Source organism: Necator americanus, chromosome I, assembly GCF_031761385.1.
Source record: "Necator americanus strain Aroian chromosome I, whole genome shotgun sequence".
Taxonomy (NCBI): domain Eukaryota; kingdom Metazoa; phylum Nematoda; class Chromadorea; order Rhabditida; family Ancylostomatidae; genus Necator; species Necator americanus.
Window position 1 is genome coordinate 37149241 of NC_087371.1, and position 17365 is coordinate 37166605.

The window sequence follows — 17365 nt, forward strand, 5'->3', positions numbered from 1 at the left end:
TTTGTTACCATATGCAAGTTCACATTTTTAAATTTCGAGGATACAGTGTTCACAGCCCATTTGGGATGCTCCACTGTGTTCACTTCAATTTAGAATCGCTTGAGGGTTACAAATGCAGGTCTAGATTTTACAATGACTTGCAATAGTTAACTGATGTGCAAAGACTGTGTTTTTGTTGGCACTAGGTCGGAATCGAACCTCAGGTTGATCATGTTGCAGCCATAGCAAAACCTCTTACCAACGGCGCTTCACCGCCTCATCATTTTGCTGGCTTCCTTTTCAACCTCAATGCAGTCTCAGCGAATTTGTTCGTAAACAAGGAAGAGAATAAATGAATCTAGAGGAAATATTAGTACTGTAGTGCTATTATTTTTCAACTAGAAATTTTTGTGGCTTAAATAAATTTTATTACATTACATTGTTATGACACTAAAGCTACATTGTTATGACACCAAAGCTCTTTTTATTCTAATGATCTAATACGTTTTTATGCTGAGAAATATGAACTAATTGTGAAGACTGCACTACTTAATAGGTAGCGCAAAAAAGGAGTATCAATAAATAGTTGCCGAAGTGTAATTTACATTGGAAATAAGCAAAAATAAAAGAATATTTATCAAAAATCATGCTAAAATGTGTAGAAAACGTTTTACTTGCTTCGTGCTTCATAGAAAGAGAATTTTGCCAGGTGCACAAAACCGGAGGTCTCCATGACGACTACACATCATTATCCACGCACGGCAAGAAATCGTTCCCTCTCACCAAGTTCAATTATTAAATGCTGTTATCCTGAATGTCCTTATTTCGAATTAGTGAATGGTACACCAATCTTTACCCTGCTGCATCATGCATCGCTGTGGGGACGTTTATTGAGAATCGAGGTGAGCATGGAATTGATGCTTGGTCTACCAGAGTTGTCAAGAGTTCAAATTTGTTTAAAATATTGAGTTGATGCATAAGTAATGGCGTTTTTTTCGTTAAATTTAAACTCGTGCACAGAAAAAGAAAGAGTAGAGCGTCGTGTAACACGTTATTTTTACCATCAAAACATCCGAAAAGTTTGTTGAACGTTGGGAAGAAATCATAAGCAACAACGAGGAATACATTATCGATTAACTTCTGTCATTTTTTAATTGAAAAACAAGTTTTAAAAAAGGTCATTGTGCATCAACCCTTTCCCTCCATACATTTCACGAATTTCGCACGCAGCCTCTGTGGCTTTGGCACCTCGATTAAACACAAAAAGAAGATGGTGTTCGTTTTTGTCAGCTTCACGCTCCATTTTATCGATCTAAAAATCAACAGAAATCGAATCAGCGTAAAAAAAAAACCCAAAAACACTAAATTGTAGAAAAAGACGTACTCTCTCAAGCTACTTGTTACATAACGCTGAATTCTTTTTTTTTTCTGCGCGCGAGTTTAAATTGTTTAAGAAACGCCATTACTTGTGCATCAACCTAATAGAATATTAATTATGAATACATCGATAATCTCCAGATCAGGTAATAATTGGTGGAGAAGATGGTGTTCTAACGGTACTCGACCCTGGTGGAACGGAGAAAGATCCGATACTACTCGAACAAGAGATTGGAAAGCCTGTCATAGATATAATTATAGGAGAATTTTTACCTCCTGGTGGTACTGTGAGTGGTATATCCTTAATGATGAAAATAGCTCAATGATTTAATATTTGAACTTAACTAAACGCGAAGTAGCGCACAACTGCGCTGCTATATAGAAATTTACATCGCAATATTGAATTTCTTGCTAAAAATATGTGACAACTATTACAACTGTATATTATTTAGATACTTGCTGTGCTCACCCCACGATTGCTTTCATATTTTCGCCTAAGTTACGGTAATAAATACATCTGTACCTTTCTAGTTTTGGTCGGATCTAAACGACCTGAAGCTCGATGTAACTGCGTAAACAGCTGCGTTTGTGGCATCGCGGTGGGATCATCAGGTCTGCAATGATGAGTGGTGTTAACAAGGGTCCAACTTCGATTGTAACCACCACGCTCAACCGCACCGCTTCTAACCCAGCCGCTTACGCACTAACACCGAGCTTCATTTCGTTTTAATACGACTATATCTAATTCATGAACGTCCCCTTTTGCATTTCTACAGATGCATTGGATCTGTCTCGAACGAAACTGGAACAAATGTTCTCTCATGAAATGCCGGAGCATGCCTATAATATGTGTGCCGTGCCATCTCCTAGCACCCAGCAAATTCTAGTACAGTCGATAGGATGCGTTCTTACATTATATCAAGGTGATTTGACAGTTTAGAATACCGTATTGTGAGTGTGCACTTCTTATCCTACGCTCACAGTATTTTATCTCTATTGTCCATAGAACTTCTTTTAGGTGACCAATGCGTATTCTCGCGTTCACCCCTTCCTGCTCTTCATCCTGGGCCACTCTCCTATTGCTATCCGTCTTCTTCCCTAGTTACTTCTAATGGTGGACGCCTACACAGTGTTAAATTCAGTCTCCTAGCTGGATTAGGAAACACAGGAAAGCGAGTAACTGTGAGTTCTATCTAATGAAGATATTCTCTTACAGCGCTTCTGCTTACAGTGTAGAATCTGAACTGCCTGTTGATCAAAACGCACCTTGCATGATTCCTTCTTACCCAAGCATACACAGTCGGATCATATCAAGCTGAATTATGGTCCAATGTGTAGCACAGCTGGTAAGGGGTTCCGCTGTGTCTCCACGACCTCGGCCAACAGTTCGAAACCGCTCTAGTGCCAACCAAGTCTTCCATTCCATCGGGGTCGATAAATTGGTAGCATACTTGTCTGGGAGGATATAACACTGACTTGATACATTGGCTAGTCATCGCATGTGACTGTATGGGTTAGTGGCGTCCAACCTCGATTTCAACCGCTGTATCTACCGCTCCGCTTCGAGCGCAACCGCTTACGCAGCTGCACCGTGCTTCATATCGTTCTGGCCGGACTGCACATCACGTCAGAAGTCTGAAATGCATTGCGTATTTGCGTAGTTACGATAGCGTGTGCTGTTAGTGCTGAGATGTTTTGCTATCGACTAAAAATGCGCACATCTAGAACATTGCCTAGAAAGTTATATTTCCACAGAAATTTCTTCTACCCAATCAGATCCTCAAAAGGCGTTACATTTTAGTTCGATTGGACGTTTCATTTGGGAGACACATGTATCGATATGGCTATGGAAGACGCACCACCGATCCAACCGTCGATCATCTGCCTTTGTCGGTACACTGTTTATTGCCTTAGCACAGGTGGCACGGTCAGGTGGCAGATTCGACTGGAACAAGTTGGCACCGCACTTATGGTGTATAGTGTTGGGAGTAAGTTTTGTCTACCAAACCTAATAAACTATTATTATATTTGACATTAGCGTTAGGAACTAGTGGAAAATAATTTGAAACTATTTGAAATTCTACTATATGAATTAAGTGCTCCGAACTCCATAAGTTTTTTTTTGGCACTAAACCACGAAGAAAGATAAGTACCGCTTTTTGTTTAGCTGGTCTTGGGCACGGGGAGTGATACTGACACTGGACTACTGGAAGCCATAAATAATGGGGACGTTCTTAACATAAAGCACAAAGCACAAGAAAGACTCATGACAAAAAAAAAACTCTAAAAATCCCTCGACTATCTCAATATGAAGTAGGAGCCCAGATTGTTATCAATTTTTATTACTAACTACGACTAATGTTTCGGCTTTGTCGACGTGTTTCTCTTTTACGCTTTAAAATTCTCTGAAATATTTATTATTTATCAGAATGTAGGCGGAGAAGAAATTACTTCATTCCAGAGGAGGCTCACTCCATCCGACTGTGCGTGGCCACCAGTTCGAATACATTGCTGGTTTTCTCGGACTATAAGCTGATGTGGAATAGCCAGACGGAGGGCACTGTAATATCACTAAAGCTCAGCAATTTTAAGTAAGAGGTGTACCATTACCTCGTTTTTTTTCCATTGTCACATACTCGAGTTTCTTCTTCACTTTCTCGATGTTTGACTAGTAGTTCCGCTACAAAGCCTAACTTCACTGAATATCTTATATATTTTAGCATATGGCTCTTAATTATAGTCGAGTCCAAACGACATGAAGGTCAGTGCAGTTGCGTCGGCGATTACGTTCGAAGTGGTGCGGTGGAGCTAGCGGTTGGGATCGATGTGGAACCATCGTGAACTGCAGCCATGAGCGGTGGTGGTAGCAGGGATCCACACTCAATCCTGACCACCCCGCTCTGGGCGCAGGCAGCCGCTTACGTAATTGCACCGAATTTCATGTCGTGTTGACCCGACTATGTCAAACCTGCTTTGATAAAAGCTTATCTTTAGCTCGACGTACCAAAACGTGCTCTCCATGCTCTCTAACGAAGGAAAAGTATCAATAGGCTATTTAGGGACCGAGCCTAATTTATATAAGGTACTATTCCTTCAAATCAAGTTTCAGTTGAGCTGCAATGACAACAGGAGCGTTTAGGTCCCAGTAGACAATCGGTTTATCGACTTCAAAGCGAAAATTCAAGAACTGCGAGAGATTGAAGCGTCAGTCAAGGACACTGGCAACATTGGTGAATCTTGATAAAAACCTACTATAGTTGGAGGGAGGGTAGGGGACAATCGTTTTTCATTTTTTTTTTCTAATTTCAAGCGTACAGAACTACTTCTGGGCTTATTTAACACGCTCGAAACGAACAAACATCTAAGTTAAATTGGGGAATTGATTTCGAAAAAGATCGAAATCAGCCACAACTGTTTTTCGTATCTAACCGGAGCATATTTTCCACGGAAACTGCGCTCATATTCAGATTTTACGTGTTTTGTATATATTTGTGTCCTGCATATGAAATTACTCCAAAGAGTCGTTCAACCATTCTTCGCCTGCCCACCTCACCCATCTCTCCCCTCTCTTCACCTACCTTAGCACTCAATTCAGGTATGGTAAAATTTAGGGCCAGAAAAGAAAACTTCTCTAGTCATGAAATGTACGCCTGGCGAACTTGAGAAAGCAACTGTAAGTTAGAATCTACTCTAACTACCTTTTTTTGCTTTTTTTTTCACCGCTATTCATTCAAAAGAACTTTTTGCTGTTTTCACTTTGTTTTATTTTTAGATTGAGTATGAAACGAAGCAAGGAGCTCCAATTTGTCCTCTGGTGATTACTCTCCAGGGAACAGATGGTGCCGACACCGTGAAGGTATGCCTTCTTTCAGTATTATGCATACTTGTCCTCTGACCTCTCTTCAGTTCCGGCATACATATGTCTTGAAAAAAGGGCATTTCTTGCTTTTCCATCTTTTTTTCATATGTGATGAGTCTTTTTTTTCGAAGTTTAGGTCAACGTTCGATCTACTCTTTGTACTTCTTCAAAGCAGTTCGTATTGGACCATCCAGGTAAGAGCACGGGCTAAGACCAAATTAACTGATTTTAAGTGTCTTTGCTCTTGTTCTTCACATCACATGCATTCGGGCAACGTGACCTGATTTTTAGTAATTTGGAATTCGTAATTTTCTATCCATATTCCATTTCTACATATTCTATTATTATATCGGAGATCCCACTGCACCAGTTCGTGTGCAATCGTTTGCGCAGTTGTGCCACAAGTCATATCGATTTTATCCGAATGTATGACCTGCGTTCTTTGAAACATTTCCTGAAGGAAAAACTCTTCAAGAAAAAAAGAGAAAAGAGAAGAAAGAAAAATCCTCAACACGTATTTGTTTACGAACATTTCGTCTCTCTTCGGGACGTTTAGCGCTGACTCGCTTCTGGACACATTCAGGTGACACGGAAACACTGAAGATCGCATTTTTTGTGGGCGACAACATTCCCACCTCAACTACGGTACATGTTGCTGCTCATTGTTCTGGTACTCAAGGTAATTCGACATTCTTCCTTTTATCCTATCGTTGACAACACGAAGTTTTTCACGTGCTCTACTTAAGCCACTGCCTTCGCATCCATCCGAATTCCTTTCGCGGTCATGTTCGCAGAGACATCGCCAGAGCGGAATGCCGCCTATAAACTCACTTTAGATTCAGACCAAACTTGCGTGCCTTTGAACACATTATTTCATGGTTAAAGTCTTTTTTTTTCAAATTTCCAAGTATTTGATTATATAACACTAATTTCAGAGTTCCAAACCGAAAACCCAACATCAATTGGTTTTCGCGTGCATGGTTACGACGTTAGCGTATCAGTGTTCACCGCTCAGAAGTCCAGTGAGACATCCTTATTTATTTATTTTTTTACAAAACTATAACCGCTTCCAATTTTTCTCTCTTCTTTCCTAAAGATTATAGGACCTTACAAAGACTTTTGTAGTAGATAGACTCTTGTAGCCTTGCCAGATGTTTAGACGGAGTTTTGTGTAGGAATCTAGCCTATTTCAGTTTGCAGAGGTTCATTGAAAGTCGAACATTTTGATTTCTCCTCAGCGTAATTTTCCTCAAGTTTTTTTTCCCACAATCCTTCGAGCGATTTTAAAAAATGCAGAGGTTTTTATCTCGAGCATTACTGTGGCTATATCTTTGCGAAATATCATTGTATAAATTCATAACAACGTAAAGAAATAGACTGAAATTACTTCAGCTGTTCACTGAACAAACTGGCAGCTTTTTCTGGACTTTTCTCTCGCCTCAAGTCCAAGTCCTTGAGCATCGATATTCCTGGGATCCCCATCAATATGTATGATCAAGATATGTCAGAGACCCCCAAAAAATTTCTGTAAATTAAGAGGAGATTCGCTTCGTACTTGCTTTTCATTCTCTATTCCTACCTATGAAACATTTATTTTTACCTATCTGAAGTTATTTCTCCTTTTCTTCATAGAATTTTCTCAAAGGGACGCCTTTCTTCACCTCTTTTGATCTTTATTTGCACGAAAAATACATTGATCTTTGCTGCCACACATCTATAAAGAACGTAATTCGTAACCTCCGTATTAACTCCGTAAAAGCTCCGTATTAACTGATAAGCATGGTAAAATCAGGTTCCAATTCCTCCCTTCTAGGAACCTCGGCATTGTGTACGTTATCTATGTTTTCTTGTTGTGCTAACGAGGTTTTGGTGAAACATTATTAGTGGGCCGACGTTTTGTTGAACTCGTCTTTCTCGAAGGCATGAAAATGGCTCGAAGTCTCCGATACCATACAATCCCTCCAAACTCCTCTTTTCTCTTATCGATGTGGAAGGATGGAGGAGAGAGGAAGAGTCTGATTGGATCTGCATAGCATCACAGTCCTCGAGCCATTTTCAGGTTTTTGAAAAAGAATGGAACGTCGAGAAACTATCAAGTCACAATAAAACAAAAGGACAAACAATATAATTAATAAAACTTCACAGAACCCCTGGGTGTAGGTTCCGCTTTGGCTGCAGCACGTTCGATCGATGGTTCGAGACCGCTAAACCAAGACTATCATCCCTCCGCGGTCGATAAATTGGTACCACTGGGAGGATAAAAACCCTGACTTGATACGTCGCCTAGCCCCCGTAAGTCATTTCACAGGCAGGACACGCAATCGTAAGTCTCAAACGATTCTGAGTTGAAGTGAATTTGGCGGCACATCCCAAGCGGATTGATTAACGCCAAACATTTTATTATTTACCCATTTTACTCACTTCATCCATGAAACCTCATTGGCAAAATAATATCTTAAATATTCTAGAAGTAAAAACTATTCCCGTTGTAAATAAGGTTTTTACTGAGCTTTCAGATCGCTACAGAATCCAGACGGATCACCTACAACTTTTGAACGTGGTGGTAACAGAGTTGGTGGAGCGGGTTCAGGCCGCTCAACATGGTGTTCAGCTGCACGCAAATATTCCAATGCATTACGTGTCAACACTGTTAGATCAGCTTGTAGAGGTGGACTTTTATTAGTAAAAATTTCCAATATCCTTGCAATCCTATGTATTTCTAGTTGGGATCAAGAAGCAAAGTGCAAAACAAAGTGATCGCCGATCGCTCACGAGAAATGAGAGCTATTGAAGCGCTGATCCTTAGCAAAACACGGAATACTAAGCCAGAGACGTTTGAACACATCGATTTGCTTTACGGAGACGCACATGAGCAGGTGATGTGAATGGACATTTTCTCATTATTTTTTGGTGAAAAGTAGAACGTTTCCTTTAGCTGTTCGCTGCGATTGATGAGCTGACGTCCATTCGTGCAGAAATGCAAAACCTACATCTTACACTTGCCTCTCTCTTTGACCTCATTTCGATGCTGCTACGCCTTGAAGGATTAGAAACCGTCTTAAACGGAAACTTCATAACGGATACAAATCAGGTAAGCAGCAAACTATAGTAACATATGGTACCCTCTTGAGTGGTAAACCACGTTAGGGGTAAGACAAGGCTGCAGTCGGATCAAAACGACATGAAGCTCGGTGCAGCTGCGTAAGCGCCGCGGTTGGAATCGAAGCGGGACCGTAGCAACGAGTGTTGCCGACGAGAGTCCCTCCCCTCGATGCTAACCACTTCGCCTCACCGCAGCGCTTCGAGCGCAGCCGCTTATGCAACCGCACCGTGCTTCATGTCATTTTGACCCAACTTTACCTCATAAGAGATGATGCGTTACCATAATTAGGACTCTTACACAGTGATGAGTCATTTATTCAAGTTATGATATGAATGTGATCTGTATCTCACCATTCTATCACATAAGGTCTGGGTTCCCTGCGAGGAACATATGAGTTCATTTCCTGACCGAAGTACAGCTCAGCCGAAGATTTCAGACACTTGAGGAGCACCTTGCGTGGGCGTCTCAAATCGCAAACGACCCTTCTCGTGCTGTAGCGGTTCTCTGTCAGCATCAACGAAAAGATCTTCCACAGATCAAGGAAGAGGAGGAAGAAGAAGATGATTTCGACAATATTCAAACGGGAGAAATTAAATTATAGTAAACGCTCCACGAATTCCACTACATGATAATAATTTATTAAAAGTTCTGATCTGTACGTAACTTCTTACTTTTTGCTTCAGGGTTGATGAAAAGTGATAAAAAAAATAACACTCAGGATTGTACTGTTGATTAAAAACGCACTGAACACAATTACCCGAGTAGACACGCATGTGTACATAGGTAATGTTGAGCTCATTGGTTAGAAAAGATGAAACCAAAAACCTGAGAAATCAAAGACTATCCTATCACTGAAATCACCGACATAGCACACTATCCTCAAATTCAAACAATTCTTTAACGTCATTGCCTCGTTCCTGTTCTATTTCGAACTTCGCTCCCAAAAACTAGGGTTTTTAGTCGTTCAAGGGAAGTTTGAAAGGTTGAAGTGCCTAATTCAACCAATTGTCCAAAGAAACAAAAAATTCTGAGCACTGATCTAGCTGATCTGGAACTCTTCCTGTTGCTGAACTTGCAGGATTCCAGTTCTTGGGTCTAAATTTCACGGAGATGCACAGTAAAGGAAAGCTATAGTTGAGTCAAAACGACATGAAGCACGGACAGTTGCGCAAGCGGCTGCGCTCGAAGCGGCGCGGCGAACGGCAGATCGTGCAAAGATCCTCGCTACCCGCCACCTATCTCTGCATTTCGCCATGGTCCACCTCGACTTCAACCGCTACGTTCCACCGCGCCGCTTCGAGCGCAGCCACTTGCGCAACTGTCCGTGTTTCATGTCGTTTTGACCCGACCATAATGATAATTCAGTACTACTATCGCATAGTCAGATCAAAATGACATGGAGCCTGGTGGAGTTGCGTTAGCTGCTGCGGTCGCGGTAGCGGTACGGTCTCGTAGCGGTTAGGATCCAGCACCACCCACACATCACCGGCTTAAACGGCTGCGGTGCAGGCGGTAGCGCCGCTGCGCGCTGGCCCGCAGCCAGCACTTATGCCAAATCGGCGGTCCTTCACAAACATGAGGGCCTTTAGTGTTAAAAGGCACTCGTAGCTATTCGACCTGAGGTAAATAGGTGAAGTTGATAACTTCCACCTTCGCTGTCTCATTGCCTATTCTAGGTTTAAATGTCTGCTAACTAAGATAAGTTATTTCTAGATATGTATTCTATGTTGTGACTTCTTCCTCCCTTGAATAGTCTTTATTTCTTGACATATGCTGGCATGGAGTTGTTTTTGGCAGGAACGTTAATGATTCGTGGCTTCTACAACTCACGGCTGGCACAATCCTGTTTGTTAACACATTCTTTATATTTTTAAATTTTTTAAATTTTTATTTTTATTTTTTTATTTTAAATTTTTTTTACGAAATGTTGTCATATGTCCACACATTTCCACTGATCGTTATCTCTCCTCTTTAGAGATTGCATTCTACTTTATTCTCCTTCTTCGTTGCTGAAATCATCCCATCTCTACCCTAAACTGCCTAGTATTGCTTTTCAAATAATCGTTTTTAATTATTGACTTGTCGAAGGTACGTTTTTCGGATGATTTACAATCGTTCGAAGTAAGGTTTGACAGTGCAGATCATAGTATAGAACGACATACATAAGCTACTGTGGGCTGAGCTAGCTAGTGAGAAAGAGCCAGATTCATACCATTCTATTCTTTTCTAATTAATATACACATATTTACGTTGAAATTGGAGACAGCACACTTGACATTGTTGACGGCTTCAATTCGCTTTCCCCGAATTTTTCTGTTTTTAACGGCAAAAAAAAATCAAATAAGGGGTTTTGGCTTTACTTTAAGAATGGATTTCTTCTAAACTTCGGAGTAGGTGATGATTTCTTGCACAGTTGCGTAAGCGTCAGCGCTCGAGGCAGCGCGGTGGAGAAAGCGGTTAGAATCGAGGTGGGATCATCGCAAACAGCAACGAAGAATGCTAGCAGGGGTCCTCTCTCGATCCTATCACACCGCTTTGAGCGAAGCCGCTTACGCAAATGCACCGTGCTTTACGTCGTCTTGACCCTACTGTAATTAATCTTCCTCTGTGTTAACGATTATGTATATTTGTATAGGGAAACATGCTTTCATCACAAGTGAGCTGTTCTGCAACAACTACTCTCTTTTTTTTTCTTTTCTCGAAAAAACAATGAGTAATGCCCTAATTCATCGAACTATTTATAGCTATCTATGTTTCCTAAGAATCCGAACGGATAGAAATCTTTATATGTAACAGCAAAACAGAATAACAACAAGAACAAAGAGAACAACAGAAAAAGATGGGAGAAGAATGAGATAAAGATCAGGCCAGATCGAAATCATCACGGGCGTTGTTGTAGTCAAGCACATGCCTCTTGATTTTACTGGCATTTGTCCACGTAATCGCATCTTCTTGGGCTCTTGTAACAAAAAACGCAGGATCTGTGACAAGCTTCGGACCGATTCGCACGTGACCTTGCTCCACCTCAAAGGATAAGTATATAAATATATAGTATAGTAAGATGTTAGAAACAAAACCTGCAAAGTGTTAAAAACAACATCAATGAAGGAAATCTTTGTAGTTTTCGAAAGGACCTTTTAATGCAGGTATATGTATAGTTGGGTCAAAACGACATGAAGCATGGTGAAGTTGCGTAGGCGGCTGCGCCCGAAGCGGAGGAGTTTGCGGTTGGAATCAACGTGGGACCATCGCAAACTGCAGTAATGAACGGCAGTTATAAACTATAGTAGGGTCAAAACGACGTGAAGCATTGTGCACCAGCCTACGCAGGTGCACCATGCTTCACGTCGTTTTGACCCTACTATAGTTTATAACTGGGGCTCTTCAATAAAGTCGTTTATGAGTTGAGAAAAGTACACATACACATTCGTGCATTGTTCAACATCCAACTGTAAAAGCTATACTATAAATATGAAACATACAAAGTCACTGGCGGTTCGTATGCTGTCCACCATGCCAATATTCTTCATTACAACGGGTAAACGTCGCCGTGCAAAAGAAGCAGCAGTTACCTAAAAGTAACACCACACTCATCCTTACAGATAGAGTGAAACAAATGAATTCGCACCTAAGGTAACAAAAGACACTCACTTTGTGCAAGCGTTCAGCTGTGTCAGCAGTCGGAATGACACCAGATGCGTACAACTTACTTAACATTTCCCGAACAGAGCGTACTCGGAAGGGCTCATTCTGTGGGAGATCCTTCAGCTTCTCAGCAATAGATCGCACCTATAACTTCAAGCTAAGAAAAGCTAAAAAAAAGGCTGCAGAATTTGATAAACTCACTTCAGCGGCCAGTCTGTTATATAGCGAATAATGTTCTCGTTTCGTGATGTGATACCTGCAAAATCAAATTCAAATAGGTATCCTCAAACCCAAAGGTGGAGTTAAACGAAGGTCCTCCGCAAAGACGCCTCTAGATAGCTCAGAATCACAACAAAGGGCTGCATTTTGAGTTTTTGACCGAAATGTGTATGCAATTGATAGAAAGTGATTTTCTGATCAATAATGTGCAGTAGCCAGAAATTTGTATGAAGTCTTCTAGTCTTTGCATTCACAAGACCTCTTATTACCACTGAAATAATTCTGTATTGAAATCAAATGTTTTTCAAGCATCGGGGTTTCAACTCTGATCAGAAAGCAGAGGATGAATACGTGACAAACGTAGTAGCCGCAACACAAGCAGCAACCTGGCTCCTGCAAACATTGAGCCGATCCCTGCCTACAACTTGCATGCGTTTTCAGGTGGAGTCAATTTTATAATGGATTCAGAAAATACAAGAGAGATTAGTAGTATCCAGATATTCTTGTATGTGAATGCAGTAGTTCCTTCTATAATTTGAATTGCCAGTCAGGAAAATTCCACCTTACCGAAGAAACAGTCATAAAGTACTAGTTCAGAAGACAGGCGACGCTCGAATCAACTAGATCAGCTTACTTTCTCATTTGTTCTGTCTGTTTTCCTTGATGATCAACTTCCCATTGCATAAAATCCGTCTTTTTTAACAGCTTCTTCTCATGGAGTTTAAGTTTGCGCACCATCTTAAAAAATTGCTCGCCAACCGATGACATTTGGAAAAGAAATAATGCTACATCAAAGCTGAAAATTGAAATATTGGTAGACTACCCTCTCATGTGCCAATCTATGTATAAAAACAAGACATGAAAAAAAATTTATATGTAAATCGAATATCGAAACTATCAAATCATATGTTGCCTGCACTATTGAGACGAAAGGTGTCGCGCAGCGGTTGAATAACCATACCCGGAAGGCAGCAAACGTCCCTTTAATCAGATGTCACACTACACTGTAGTAGTCAAAGGCTGCACATCACATTGTAAAAGGAATAGAGAACTAGGCGAACCTCATGGAAAGACTAATGAAAGCCACATCGAACACGTGGCGCAGGCTAACTGCTAGGAAGCGACCTAATGGCATATATGAAATCTTCATAAAATCAATGATATTATTCGGATGAAGGAAACTATACCCGAATAGATAACAGCACGAGAAACATCGCTATTATAGTGGGTAAAAGAAAAAGAGAAAATGACAGGAAAATTCATAAATCACAACTGTAATGCAGATGAGTGAATAGCACAGCTATATAGACTATAAGCGGACAAGAAGCAAACTCCTGGAAAAACTGAAAACATATCGACGAGTTTGAGGGTTTGTTATGTACAAGAACGAGAGCAGTTGAAATTTCCTAGCACGATAAGCCAGCAAATCTAAATAGGCACGCGTTGGTATTGAAACTATGAGAAGCAGAAAAGAAAAAAGACTAAAGCTGAAACCTTAAACAAACCTATATTCGCCGCACTTTCTTTATAAGTGTGGAAGGAGATGTTGGTGATCGCTGACGCTGTCGTTTGCGATGACGCTGCACCTGTGATGACAGAAATGCATTGAGATCCGGTCCCCTCTGAGGGGATGCCGATGCAGCAGGAGAGAGTGCCTGAATATTTCTGCTATAGAGCGCTCACCAGCAGAAGGACGTTTAGATTTCTGAAGACATTGACCAAAAAATTAATATTATTCCGAAATAATCCGCATTTCTGCATGAAGAGTTAATGCCGACAGTTTGCGAATTTAGGATTTTTAGATGTTCTATGGTTAGTTAAGACCAGTCAACCTTAGATTCAATCGTCTTCTTATAGTTCATATGGTAAAAAAAAGGTAGTTGTCGAACGAATTTGCAGATATTTCAGCAATCTACGAAGGTCTGGGAATTTCAATGCTAAGGAGTTCGAATGAGGGCTCCATGAGAACGAACATGAAACAACAACCACAAAAAAAAAACGGAACAAAGCAATTTTACCAGCAGTTCGTCGATTCGCGCTTTCGACGACGAGAGCGCATGCAATATATTGCGTGACTACGTGCCATATCTTTCCTTATCTTAGTGCTAGTAAAGACACTTAGGTTTGTGTGACAGAATCGCTGAATACAAAAGAAAACCCGAAGATCGGGAAATGCTTTGCAGAAAGTACACAGTATGAACGTCCTGAAGTACCTGTTAAGCTACCGCAATTCTACGCTGCCTTAAATGTATGAAAGGTATCAAAAACTACAGAAATATGGTGAAGTAGTTATAAAAACTGGATTCTGGTTGTGATCTGATCATTTACCTATATCCACCTAAAAATTGTTCTTGGAACTTTGTTGGATGGAAACCAAAAATATCAAGGACATAGGCCAACATCTTGACAAGTAGTGGTATAAAAGACACCTGTTGGAAGAGATGTACAGCTGCAACGGTGTCTGAGGATACCACAGGTGGAGGAGCCATGCGCTGCCCATCTTCAGTGGACGACATGCGCACATTCGCGTACAACATTTCGAAGAGACTGTTTAGATCAATAGCTGATCCACTCGTTAGCGCAGTCATCACCTCCTGAAGAATGGCGCTGTGGACGGGCAGTCAAACTCAAAAATCCAACAAAAAAAAAACCTTAGCTAAACTAATACGGCCAGCGCGAAATCCTTTTTCGAACCCACGTCGATGAACATCAATTGAACTCTTGAAAAATGATGCGTTGGAATCCGATAGGTGAAATGCAAAGAAAAAGGAAGAAAAAGTGGAGAAAATGTGCGAAAACAAGAGAAAGAAACGACATCGGTACCTTATATAGCTGAGTGGTAGAAGCAGCAGCCGTTTGCAGAGATTTCCAGGTAGGATCACGATAAAGCCGCGAAACTTGCTGAGCACAATGCTAAAGTAGTATGTTCTTGGAAACTTATCCTTAAAGTCATAAGTAACACACATTATTAAAAGTGAGCACAAGATTTGTACCAAAGTTTACTTTCGAAATATTGAACTCAGCACCGTGTTTTTGAACATTATGGCGCTTACTGGAGATCACCGATGTTATAGCGCTGTCTGTTACTGACGCGTACGTGCTGGAGCATCCTCAAACTTTGCTGGGAGAGTATATGAACACATCGTTACTATTTGATTATTTTACTACTTTATGTTAACTTCGACATTCCCTGGCATTATAAGATACTACTTGACTAATTCAGTCTATAAATAGTTGAATGTGTAAATATTGCGCTACTGATTGGTGCTACAACGATAACCCTGACTTCGAGTTAGAATAAATATGATCAACAAACACTTACGCGGCACTACAGTCGGACGCAATCGGCTGCGCTCAAGGCGATGCGACCGAGCTTAACAGTTGGGCTGAGGGACACTCGCATGCATCACTCATTGCTGCAATCCGAGTAAAGCTAGCGATGGTCTCACCTCACTCCCGACCGCTAGTTCTGCTGCACCGCTTGTAGCGCAGCCGCCTACGGAACTGCACCGAGCTTCAGGTCCTTTCGACCCGACCATACCAACTCCGATCTTGTTCACGCACAATGTACAAGCTTTGCGAGATCGATAGGTACTACAAATTAGTGAGAATCGTTAGAACTACACAACAAAAATTTTTTCGATATTTTTTTTTGGAGTAACTGGGCTTGAGTTGTTTGGTCCATCTGATTAATCGGTAAAGATCTTATGTGATACATAAGGAGAAGTGCTATGACAACTGTAAAGTTGTATTATTAGCTTCTTATTCTTTTATTCTCTACTACTCACTTCTCATGGCTGGCGATTCCATTCACATACCCCAAATTTATGACATTTATAGAATAGTGTCTAGTGAAGACGCCCTACGATAGTGCTGTTCCGTTGTACTCATATTTAGAATATTACAATTATAATATTGTATTACTGGCGTTCCTTCTTATTTGATTTCCCAGAGAATGCTTCGCATCATTTTTGTCTCACCGCTACCTAGCATTGTTGCTCCGAAGTCGGCAGAAATGCCACATTCATTGATGTAAGAAGAAGAGTAAAAAAAGAAGAATCGATTGTGTGCTTCTTAGAACAACGTCACTGATACATTCAAATACCTAAAACTTGTTCTGTGCTATGCTGTTGTTTTCGGAACGCTCACTGCCTGAGGCAATGACCAAGTTCTTCTTTATCGCATGGAACGATAATGCTGATCACGAATACAGAGCTATACATAGCTCGCGAATGATACATTTAGGTAACCATCGCCTTTATTACCTTTTATGCCGGTGGATTCTACTGCACCATGGTGGTTTGTGGAATCCGATAGAATCTGCCTGCGAGGGCATTCAAGAATATTATCGATCTTAACCTATTTTTGCCGCATAGACGGTAGCTGATTTTCTGAGTACAGTGCAGTACAATCCACTGCTTCTAGCGCAACCGCTAGAAGCGGTGAATTGTACTGCACCACTGCACCGAGCTCCAGGTCGTTTTGACAAAACTATAACACTCACGACATCCACTGGCACATGCGCCAATACTTTTGTTGAGTGTCGTTACCTTGAAGCGCCCACTACAACATTCTTTACCTAGCAGATATCATGTTCGGGTTGTTGCGGTGAGTCAAAAGTGTCTCGTAAAAGTCAACACAAACACCGATTTTCATTAGAATTCTATGCAAAGTGTAGTAGCCCTGCGGTGAAACATTGGCCACCATACAATCCCTCCACTTTTCTCGTTACCTCAAAGTCCGTCCAGAGGCGATCGGAGTCTCGCAGGTCATCCTCACATTCACATTTCTTGTTAACAGTGCTGGTAGCGGCGCAATGATGTTCACCAGACATCTCGATGTAGTATAATAGAAGGACTAGATAAAAGGTCCGGAAAATAAGAACAAAGTGCACAGCACCAGCAAATCCTAAAACAAAAGGAATTGGTGATGCCTTGGAGGTGATTTGAAACAACGGTCGAATCAGGAGGGAACCTTCTTTCCAAGTATTCTCAAGAGAAGTGAATTGAAAAAAAGCTGCTCAGCTCATTTTTTTTTTGTAGAAAAGGAACACTAGAATATTGTTAAAAACATCCTCTAACAAGAAACACTCGAGTAACAGCGCCAATACAAACGGAATCGCTTTCTTCGAAGAATGAATTCTTCACAACCCATAGACAAAGAGAAATCCAATCGGATCTGGT

General features: G+C 41.0%; 3 protein-coding genes across 5 annotated transcripts; 1 reads left to right on the plus strand and 2 right to left on the minus strand.

The window, feature by feature from the left end:
- Positions 1-793: 793 nt before the first annotated feature.
- On the plus strand, positions 794-8919 carry RB195_008039 (uncharacterized protein; the record flags this gene model as incomplete). 2 transcript variants are annotated; one of them, XM_064182011.1, is made up of 19 exons in its annotated part: positions 794-881; positions 1498-1643; positions 1809-1968; positions 2133-2279; positions 2375-2538; positions 3158-3344; positions 3818-3947; positions 4351-4438; positions 4496-4586; positions 4968-5029; positions 5129-5212; positions 5352-5409; positions 5799-5894; positions 5962-6093; positions 6151-6237; positions 7732-7883; positions 7939-8091; positions 8151-8306; positions 8755-8919. In XM_064182011.1, 19 exons carry the CDS (start codon positions 794-796, stop codon positions 8917-8919), a joined length of 2346 nt encoding a protein of 781 aa, XP_064038756.1. The 2 variants fall into 2 exon arrangements, with proteins under 2 accessions (XP_064038756.1, XP_064038757.1); XM_064182012.1 differs by having other exon boundaries at positions 1809-1860.
- A 2261-nt stretch (positions 8920-11180) lies between these two features.
- Positions 11181-12920, minus strand: RB195_008040 (uncharacterized protein; the record flags this gene model as incomplete). Its single annotated transcript, XM_013443287.2, has 5 exons — positions 11181-11342; positions 11801-11890; positions 11970-12107; positions 12165-12219; positions 12817-12920. The coding sequence occupies 5 exons, from the start codon at positions 12918-12920 to the stop codon at positions 11181-11183; spliced, it is 549 nt and encodes a 182-aa protein (XP_013298741.2).
- A 571-nt stretch (positions 12921-13491) lies between these two features.
- RB195_008041 (uncharacterized protein) lies at positions 13492-17016 on the minus strand (the record flags this gene model as incomplete). 2 transcript variants are annotated; one of them, XM_064182016.1, is made up of 7 exons in its annotated part: positions 13492-13610; positions 13688-13705; positions 13762-13837; positions 14612-14776; positions 14834-14902; positions 15006-15095; positions 16915-17016. In XM_064182016.1, the coding sequence occupies 7 exons, from the start codon at positions 17014-17016 to the stop codon at positions 13492-13494; spliced, it is 639 nt and encodes a 212-aa protein (XP_064038758.1). The 2 variants fall into 2 exon arrangements, with proteins under 2 accessions (XP_064038758.1, XP_064038759.1); XM_064182015.1 differs by adding an exon at positions 14511-14520 and having other exon boundaries at positions 13688-13837.
- Between the last annotated feature and the right edge of the window lie 349 nt (positions 17017-17365).